We start from the raw sequence: 10,299 nt of genomic DNA, 5'->3' as shown, positions 1-10,299 counted from the left end.
TAGTATGTTTTTTTTGTTGAAATGAGTATAATTAGTAAATTTAATGACAGAAAAAACGTTATAAGAATAGAAAGCAAAGGATATCCCTGAAAATTGATACCTGTCATTTAGGCGCCAAATTTTAAAATATTGAAGTAAAATATGTAAATTTATTAAGATTAATTAGTTTAAGTTATAATTTATGCTAATTATTTAAACGGAAAAACTTCATAACAATCAAAATCAAAGGAAATTATAAAAATTGCGATATGGTAATTAACGAAACATTACTAATTCTCAATAACGCTGTCTAATCCCTCGAAGCAAACGCCACACGGGCATCGAACGACCTCCCGTTAACCCCTGTTGTGTTGTGGTGGGTGTATTTACTTTTATCAGCTGTTCCCAGCGATGATGATGTCCTAGTAGAGCTCAGATAAACAACATGTCTGTGTTTGAAGTGAAGAGAGAGGACAAATTAGTGACAGACGACACGAAGCCGCTTAGATGTAATATACGAGACGCGCAGAATGCCGATGGCCACATAGTAAGTTGCCCAAAATTGGAGGGGCCCCCAGCGCCTGGCCCTAAGGGGTACCCTAGGTGAAATTCTACACCGTGTAAATCATCGACAATTGAATTCATCTTTAATTCTGGTATTTTCTAATCAGTCTACCCGTAATAACATCAGACAAGGTTGTGGGAATTCAAAATTGGAAGGCGTCCCAGCGTTTGGCCCTAAGTGATAGCATAGGCCTAGGTGAAATTTTTAACTGAATAAATTACCGACTATTTCATTCAGCTTTTAATTTTGGTGTTTTCTCACCAATCAACTTATAATAACATCAGACAAATCTGAGGGGCTGCATAGGGAAAGGAGGGTTTCAGTTTGCCCCAGTGCCCTAGCGTAGGTGAAGTTTTACTCTTTAAAGTACTGTTAATCAGATTCAGCTTTTAAAGTTGTGATTTTCAGTTATAAATGCTTTATTTACTCACCAGTATACTCATCATAACATCTAACAACCTTGGGGGATTTTAATGGGCCCAGCGCTGGCCCTACACTAACATAAGGGAAATTTTTATTATTTAAATCACCGATAGTTGAATTCAGCATTTGAGTTTATTTATGTTGTAAATGCTTCATTTACTCGTCAGTATACCCATAATATGTGTAACAACCTTTGGGGACTATCTTGGGCCAAGTGTTGGCCTGAAGCCATAGGCTGGTGTAGGTGAATTTTTATGGTTTAAATCCCCGATGATGGAATTCAGCTTTTGAATTTGGAAATTTCTGTTATAAGTGCTTCATTTACTCGTAAATCTACTTATAATAAATCTAACAACCTTTGGGGACATTAGTGGGAGAAATGGGTTTTCAGTGGCCCGGGCAAAAAACAGTGAAAGCAATTCGTGCATGGCACCCCAAGGTTATTACACTATTAAGTATCTCAACCCAACTGTTTGTAAGAGGACCCAATCTAGTGCTCCAGGTCGTACCTACTTCTGCTGGGAGCTTTCCCTGGACGCCCCAGTAATTTTTCATAAAATATGGGTTAGTCCCTCCTAGGCTTGTTTCAGTAGTTTGAGGGACCCACCTTAGAATTCCTTCCCCTTCCCCTTGAACATATTTAGCTTAATCCTATCTCATTAGTTTTATTTTTATATAAGCCTAGGTTAGGCTTAATATATGTATCAGTACTAGCCAACTTATTCAGGAGCTCATAAACTAAATCAGAGTGACTGCAGAGTGAGAGGTCAGGGCTACTATAGGCATAGTAGGTAGTTCTGTAGTAGGCATTTCAGAGGGAATATGACCTAACCAGAGTTATGTTAACCTAACCTAACCTGAAACACTGTGCCCTAACCTGGCTAAATCATTGGGTCGCACTTAGCATGTCTAAGACAGTTCTTCCATTTGAAAGGTTATGAATTTCTATGTTCAGCTTGTGGCACTTCTCTCTAGATTCTGGAATGTCTGAAAGTCAGGTGTTTAATGTATGACAGCTTTATACATATTGATTTTAAATGTGTAATGCAGTGTAAATGTTGGGTATTGCTTTTCTGATATTTCTTTATATGAATTTAGATAAATTTGAAAATTCATTTCTATCAGAAATGATTGTCTAACCATAAAGAGAGACCACATTGGGAAACTGTTTTATTCCTGTGGGGATACAAACACTGCCCCTTTCAGATATGTAGTATCCTTCTGTGCATGTGCCAGAAGGATACTCCGTATATGGAAGGCTACAGGTTATATACCTAGGAAAAACGCAAATTAGTTTGGTTTAGAAATTTGACATTTTTGGATGATATTCCTAACCAAAACTGGTGAAGTGCAATTTTGCATCCTAACCAAATGTTTCTTAGCCTAACCTAACCTAGGAAGTAGCTTTATGCCAGGCGATTAAATAAAAACTAATATATCTGTTAAATTTATTTACATTATACTGTATTGGTTTAATATCATGTGCAACTTTTGTGGATTAGAAAGTGGTAAAATATGTATCAGTTTTCAATGAATAGATAGAGAACTTTATACTGCTTGCAGAGTTTTGAGGATTTTTATATAAGTGACTTACCAAGCAATACATAGATACTAGCTTTCTACACGGCAGTCTATCAAAATTCAAATTTTCACGGTGGTGCTACCATTGCTTGTGTAGGTGACAGGGTCCCTCCCACTTTTGGGACTGATAGGTACAACTCAGCAGAGAGCTTCAATTCGTTTTCTGCCAGCTCCCGATTAACATCAGTAGTCTTGTGCAGTAGCTGCTTCATCTTTTTTTAATTATGCCCTGTATTTTCAAACTTAGTAATATTGTTAGCATTAGTTAACTTTATTCCTAAAGATAATCAGTATGCCAGACTCCAGCTCTTCAAGCATTCATTATAGCATTGAGGGGTGTAAGACTAGACTAACTAAGGTGACTTATGATTCGCACACCAAGTGTGTCAAGAGTGGGGGGCAGGAATGTAGTGGAAAGCTTACATGTCTGGAGTGTCAGGATTGGGAAGGTAGTAAATGGAAGACTTTGAAGTTCCATCTGGACAAATTAGACTGAGATAAAAAAAGGAAAGCAGCCCTTAGAGCCGAAAGTAGAGCTAGTCAAGAGATTCCGTCTTTACCTAATGTAGTAGAAGGTAGCTCTGTTTCCTCTTCTTTGAGTCATGCTATGTCTCCCATTCTTAGCCCTTCAACACCTTTACCCCAGAGTTCTTTACCAGGTTCCCTAGCTTCTGATCCCAACACTGTTGCTAGTCTTGAAGCAAAATTTTATAAATTTGAATTTTTGGCCAATACTGTTATGGAGTTAGATTCCTCTTTTTAGGGATTTTGTGTTGGAAATGGCCTCCAATATTCCAAGTGTCATTGTTGCACCTAGTGACAGTGTTGTGGGTGTTGAGGAGGTGGCTGCCCATCCCACTGGTTCTCCTAGACAAAGGTCACTGTCCCACTCCCCGTCACCGGGGAGAAGACGTACCGGAAGTTCAAGGGAGGTCAGTGGGGTTTGCCCACAGACAGTCGCCCCATCTGTCGAGCCTGTTGCATGGTCCCAGGCTGTGACAGAGTGCCATTGGAAAGGGGTCTCGTTCAGCTCTTCTCATCTGTCGTCGGATTTGGAAGACACTTTGCTGGACGTGAGACTTCAGCGGCATTGATCTTCCATCTCTTGGCCTTTGAAGAGGCAGACAGCTCCCCTCTTCCTGTCAAGACTGGTGAGTGTTAGTCCTCAGCCCTCCTGCAGTTTTGCCATTCCCCTGCTACCGCTTCTTCTGCTTGTCATCAACCCTCATGGGATAGTCTGGAACTTCTCTCGAGTTGCGAGCTCCCTATATTGGTCTCAAAGCGACGTGATTTCCTCGAGTAAGCGCCCATCACCATCTGCTAAGTGCTCTCTCAGCTTGGAACGCCACTCTCCTTTGACTCGCTTGGCGCCCACTTTGCCGCTTTAGTCTTCTGCACCCGACTACTCAGTGCCAACTGTGGAGTGTTCGGCGCCAACATTTGGGCACTCGGCACCAACTGTGGTGGGATGCTTGGTGCCTCTTCCTTCTTCTTCAGCTCAGGAAGATTCTGCTTTATCCCTGATTAAGCGTCAGCTTGAAGAATTCATGGGCTTTTTAAAGAAGAAGACTGTCGTTTCCAAGAGCAAGGACACCACCTTATCACCTGTCTCTTCTGACGAGGACAAACCTGAATAAGATACCACTCCTTCATCTGCTTATTCATTGTTGCTGAGATTTTTTTCTGGCTAATTTTCTAGACTTCTTTGAGCCTGCCGCTCCTGATTCCCTAGCCTCGACCTTCCTTATGAGGAAACAGACTGCTGACATCGCTTGTCCCCAAGCTAGTGCTTTCCTCCTCTTTGAAGAAAGTTCTTTGAGAAGTGGACGAGTGGCTGGCTATGAAGAGGGACCAAGGTAAAGCCACCTTTGCCTTCCCTTCTTTCAGACTTCTCAAGAAGTATCGCTTCTATGCCACTGGGGAAGCTCCCTCCTTGGGAGGCTCTGTCTCCTCCCAGAGGGACTTCTCTGGTTTGATTGACGCTACACGTTGTTCTGTGTTCTCCGCAGCCAAGATTTCCTTCTCTTTGCCTGAACTGGACCATCCCGTCAAGAACCTGTTCAAGGTATTAGAGATTTTTAGCTTTCTCAATTGAACGGGGGGGGCTTTAGCAAGAAAAATCAAGGATTGTCCGGTCCTGGCTGAAAAGTTCTCTTCTGACTGGTTGGGGGTATTGTCTTGTGCAGACAGGGCAGTCAGGGATGGTTCTTCCAAGCTTGCCTCCCTGTTTTCAATGGGGATCTTGAAGAAGCAAGAGCTGTGGTGCTTCTTTGCCACTAAAGGGGTCACCACAACACAGAAGTCAGCTCTCTTGTTCTCTCCATTAAACAGATCCAATCTCTTCCCCCAAGACACTGTTACGGAGATCCTGTCCTGATCTTGAGGAGAAATATACAACTGATCTTCTGGCTCAATCTTCCAAGCAACCTAAGGAATCTCCTGGAACAGCAACCAAGTCCTTCTCTCCTCTACAGCCTCAGCCCTTTGAGGAGGAAGGTCTATACCTCAGACCAACTTGTGTCCCCTGTCTAGATCGATCAAGAAGTTGTCATTTAAACCAACTGCTAAGAAATGAGAACACAGTCCATCGTGCCAAGGTTGGAGCCAAGCTGCACTTCTTTTGGGAGGAATGGAGCCGCAGAGGGGCAAAATCTTGGGTAGTCCAAGTGTTGAGGGAAGGATATTCCATCCCTTTCCAAGAGAAGCCCCCCCTTATCTAAGTTGTCGATCAACTTGACTGCGTACTCAGCTCACTCCGAGAAGTTTTCCGCTCTTTCTCAAGATGCCGAGGCTCTTCTTCGCAAAAGGGCAGTAGAGGAGGTTTTGGATCTCAACTCGGAGGGAAACTACAAACGTCTCTTTGTGGTCCCCAAGTCATCGGGGTGCTGGAGACCAGTTTTGGATGTCAGCACCCTGAATTGTTTCGTGCTGAAAACCAAATTGCATATGGAGGCCAACCACTCTGTCATGTCCTCTCTCCATCAGGGCGACTGGATGGTCACTCTGGACATGCAGGTCGCCTATTTCCATGTCCTGATACATCCAGATTCAAGAAAGTTTCTGCATTTTGTGTTTTGCGGAAAAGTTATCGGGTTTCAGGCCTTGTGCTTCAGCCTGTCCACTGCCCCACAAGTGTTCACTCGTATCATCGCTCCTCTTGGGAAATGGCTTCACCTTCTTGACGTCAACATTCGTCTACATCTCGACGATTGGCTTTGCACTCCTTGGGGAAGTGCGCAGGGGACTTTTACAAGACTTTGCCTGATGCAGAAATTGAGTATTTTGGTCAGCTTGCAGAACTCGCAATTAGTTCTGACCTGGAAGATTCCCTATTTAGGAATGAATCTAGACTGTCAAACTTTTCGGGTTTTTCTATCCCCCAAATGGATCGACTCATATCTCCAGACTGTCTGGGAGTTCCTAGACCTCAGAACTTGCTCAGCAGTTCAGTGGATGAGTCTACTGGGGACCTTGGCCTCAGTAAAACCGTTTGTGAAGTTGGTCAGGCTTCACATGAGGCCTCTTCAGTTTTATCTGAAAGCATGCTGGAGCAGGAAAACCCAACCTGACTCCTTCATTTTCCCCATCTCCTCAGAGATCAAGGCAGACCTTCAGTGGTGGTTGTCCATAGAAAGACTTTGAGAAGGAGGTCTCTTCTACCTTTGCACCCCAGCCTAGAATTTTATTCCAACACTTCAGATCTAGGTTGGGGAGCCCTTCTACGGAGTGGAAAGATCTCTGGGATGTGATCAGTAGATCAGTGTGAATGAACTAAAGGCCATTCTCCTAGGTCTCCAGGCCTTCTCTGTAGTTTCCGGCAAAGTAGTAGCGGTTTACACGGACAACACCATGGCGCTGTCTTATGTCTGCAAACAAGAGAACACCCACTCCTTCACTCTCTACAAGATGGTGAAAGACCTCATTCTCTGGGCGGAGCAGTACCAGGTGAAGATTATCACTCGCTTCGTTCAGGGAAAAATGAATGTCCTCGCAGATGAATTCAGTCACTGCAATCAGGTTTTGCCAACGGAGTGGACCCTGGACTCCCTTGTATGTGATGATCTCTAGAAACTTTGGGGCAAACTAGCTGTGGACCTCTTCGCAACATCAAGAAATCATTGTCTGCCTCTCCTCTCTTTTGCTTCCCAGTCCCGGACCCTCTCACATGGGCGATGGATGCCACACTGTTGGACTGGACGGGCCTGGATTTTTATATAAGCTACTTACCAAGTAATTACATAGCTATTAGTTTCTATTAACCGGCAGCCAGAATTTTGAAATTCATGGTAGCGCCACTTTTGTTTTGGCTAGGTGAGTGACCCCGCCCACTTAGCAAGCGAGCTCAATATGTTTCTGCCGGCTGATGGCTGTGGTTACAGTGATTGGCAGCAGCGGTTTTTTAAAATTTCTCTTCTCTGTTGATCTTGGATCTTTGGTGAAGTATTCACTTTATGGTAGCCTATTTGGCACAATTAGTTAGTGTCAGGTTTTCAGTATTACTGAATTTGACAATTATTTGGACTTCCTTTGACTCGACTTGTCAGCATGTCCGATTCGGGCTCTCAAAGTGTTAGCTATTGCAGTAAAGGCTGCAATACGAGACTGATTAAAGCCTGTTATGACCCTCATACTCTCTTCTTGCAGGGGTCAAATATGTTCCCCTGAATTGACCTGTAATGAATGTGTCTATTGGGATCCAAAAATGTGGAAGACCTTGAATAGTCATTTGACGAAATTAGACGGATAAAAAGAGAAAAGCAGCGGCTAGAGCTAGTAGTAAGAAGACTTTAGCTAGTCAGGTGTTGGCAAAATCTTTGTCTGATAATTCTGATTCTTTATCTTTTGTTCCACCTGATCCCATGTCTCAATCTGTACCAATTACTCCACACCCTGGCTCCCTTACTCCCGATCCCGACCTCATTACCAGCCTTGAATTGAGAATTAATCTTAAGTTTGGATTACTCATTGACAATATGGAGAAAATTAGTGCATCTGTTAAAGTCCTAATGGACAAAGTGAATGTGAAAGGTGATAGTGAAGTGTTAGTGGAGGAGGGGGCTGTCTGTCCCACTGATTCTCCTAGGCCAAGGTCCCTGGCAAACTCCCCTAAACCTGGGAGGAGCCAAACTAGCAGCCCAAAGGAGGTCGGTGGGGTCTGCCCTCAGGCAGTCGCCCTCTCAGTTGTACCTGTTGCTGATTCCCAGGTTACGACAGAGCGCCACGGGACAGGTGTCTCTATGAAAGTGGATCGTCTGTCCTCTAGTATTTCCAGCAGTGACTCCAGTCCTAGGCGCCAATGTCAAGGCGAATCTCGTCCTCTGAAACCTTCTGCTGTTCCGATTAAGAAGACTAAAGAGGCTTCTCTAGAACGTCTTCCTTCCTGTAGCTTCTGGGACAGTCCAGAATGTTTCTCCCAGGACCAACCAGTGTTAGTGGGACAAGTTCTACCTTCTAAGCACGCTACTTAACGGAAGCGCTCTTCAGCATTGAGAACTTGGTCTTCTTCTAAGCGCACATTTTGCTTTGGAGGACTTGACAAGTTGTGATGTCAGAACGCTCTCCAGCTCCCTTGCGCCCAGCTCTTGTTCTTGTAGTGCCTGTACAATCTACTTTTCCTGAATCTTTGTTGGCGGAGAAGTCGTCTGTGGCACCAAGGCGCCCAGTGGTGCCAGAACTTCCTTCTCCAATGGTTCATGGTGCTTCTTCTGTTGTGGCTCCCTCCGAGCGCCATTCATCTGTTGTGCGTCCATCGTCTCCAGAACACCCCTTTGATGTGCGCTCTTTTGGCTTCTGAGCGTCCGTCAACTCCCGAGCACTCATCAGGTTCCGAGCACCCATTGGCATCTGAGCGCCCATCGGCTCCCGAGTGCCCACCAACTCCCAAATGCCCATTGGCGCCCATTCCCCTCTTGCAGCAAGAGGCTAATTCCGCTTCCAAGCGCCTGATTTCGTCCGTTTCTTTGGCAGCGCCTGTGTCTTCTTTGGTTCTACCTGCTCCGGCTACGACAGTTGCACCTTCTGTTTTGGATCCTTCTGTTCAGTCAATCCACTGCAAATTGGACAGTATCCTGGGCTTAATTCAGAAACCCCATCGGTACCCCAGCCCATTGCAGATCTGTCGTCAATCTCTTCGGAGGAAGAGGAAGTAGCAGTCCCTGTTTCCCCTCTGTCGGCATACGCCTCCTTCCTCAATTTTCTGCTGGTGACTTTTCCTGATCGCTTCTCTCCTGCAGCTCTGGCATCTCCGGCTTCGATGTATATAATGGATAACCCGACGCCTTCTTCAAGACTGCCTGAAATGGTACTGTCCTCTTCAGCTAAGAAGGCTCTCTGTGAAGTGGAGAACTGGCTCTCAAGCAAGAGGGAGCAGGGAAGAGCCTCCTTTTCTTGCCCTCCGTCTAGGCTGTCGCAGAGAAGATATCTTTTGTGTGCAACTGGAGAGGCTCCTTCCATGGGAGCACCTGCCTCCTCCCAGGGAGACTTCTCTGGTTTAGTTGACTCCTCCAGATGTTCGGCGTTCAATGCAGCCAAGATTTTGTTCTCGTCCTCAGAATTGGACCATCTGATCAAGCATTTGTTCAAAGTCTTGGAAGTGCTCAGCTTTCTCGACTGGGCAGTAGGAGCCCTTGCTCTTAAAGTGAAGGAGTGCCCTCATATCCCTGAAGACTTCTCTTCGGATTATTTTGGGAGTCATCTCTTGCCTGGATAAGGGTATTAGAGATGGCTCTTTTGAGTTATCCTCCCTTGTTTGCAATGGGTATCCTCAAGAAAAGGGAGCTTTGGTGTTCATACACCATGAAGGGAGTTTCTTCCTCCCAGAAGTCCACACTCCTTTTCTCGCCTCTGGACAAGAAGCACCTTTTTCCTCAGTCGACTGTGCTACAGATTGTGACTGATCTACAACAGAAGTCTACGCAAGACCTCCTCACACAATCAACGAGACGGCCTAGAGAGTCTCCAGCTTTTCCCCTTGACAGTTTCTCCTGTCCAACCCCAGCCCTTTCGGGGTAGAGGCAGACAAAGAAGCTTCCCCAGACCTCGTGGAAATGCTTGTTTCACCCCCAGAGCTATCAAGAAGTCCTCCTACAAACCACCTGCACATAAGTGAGGATCTAGTCCCCTGCACACCTGTGGGGGCGAGGCTCCTACATTTTTGGGAGCGTTGGGAAGAAAGAGGAGCGGAGAGTTGGATTGTCCAAGTTCTAAGAGAAGGCTACTCGATCCCAATTTCTGGAAAAACCCCCCTTAAGCAACAACCCTGTTTTATTGACGACCTGCTCGGCAAACTCTTAGAAGTTTTCAGCCCTCTCCCAAGAAGTGAGAGCTCTCCTCGTAAAAGCAGCAGTCGAGCTAGTCAAGGACACCTCATCTCCGGGGTTCTACAATCGACTGTTTGTTGTCCCCAAATCATCGGGGGGCTGGAGGCCAGTTCTGGATCTAAGTGCCCTGAACTTGTATGTACAGAAAACCAAATTCAAGATGGAGGCGTCCCAGTCCATCCTTGCATCCATTCATCTGGAAGATGGGATGATCTCGATAGACATGAAAGGTGCCTACTTCCATGTCCCAGTTCATCGGGATTCGAGGAAGTTTTTAAGGTTTGTGTTCCAGCGAAAAGTGTACCAGTTCAGAGCCCTTTGCTTCGGTTTGTCGACAGCCCCACAGGTATTCACACGTGTTCTTGTCCCAATGGCAAAGTGGTTACATCTGATGGGAGTCAACGTTTCTTTGTATCTCGACGATTGGCTTAT

At 45.2% G+C, this 10,299-nt stretch overlaps 1 protein-coding gene across 2 annotated transcripts in view; it reads left to right on the top strand.

Moving 5' to 3' along the window:
• Positions 1-287: 287 nt before the first annotated feature.
• LOC136839238 (PX domain-containing protein kinase-like protein) overlaps positions 288-10,299 on the top strand; it is a 33,255-nt gene continuing 23,243 nt past the window's right edge. The window contains exon 1 of one of the 2 annotated variants that reach the window (XM_067104995.1): positions 288-526. In XM_067104995.1, coding sequence (XP_066961096.1) covers positions 425-526 — 102 coding nt within the window. In that variant the 5' untranslated portion in view covers positions 288-424. The remainder of the gene's footprint in view (positions 527-10,299) is intronic. The other variant, XM_067104996.1, reaches the window with a different exon arrangement.

This window comes from Macrobrachium rosenbergii, chromosome 6 (genome assembly GCF_040412425.1).
Source record: "Macrobrachium rosenbergii isolate ZJJX-2024 chromosome 6, ASM4041242v1, whole genome shotgun sequence".
In the NCBI taxonomy this organism is placed as follows: domain Eukaryota; kingdom Metazoa; phylum Arthropoda; class Malacostraca; order Decapoda; family Palaemonidae; genus Macrobrachium; species Macrobrachium rosenbergii.
This window is presented reverse-complemented; position numbering and strand designations above follow the sequence as displayed.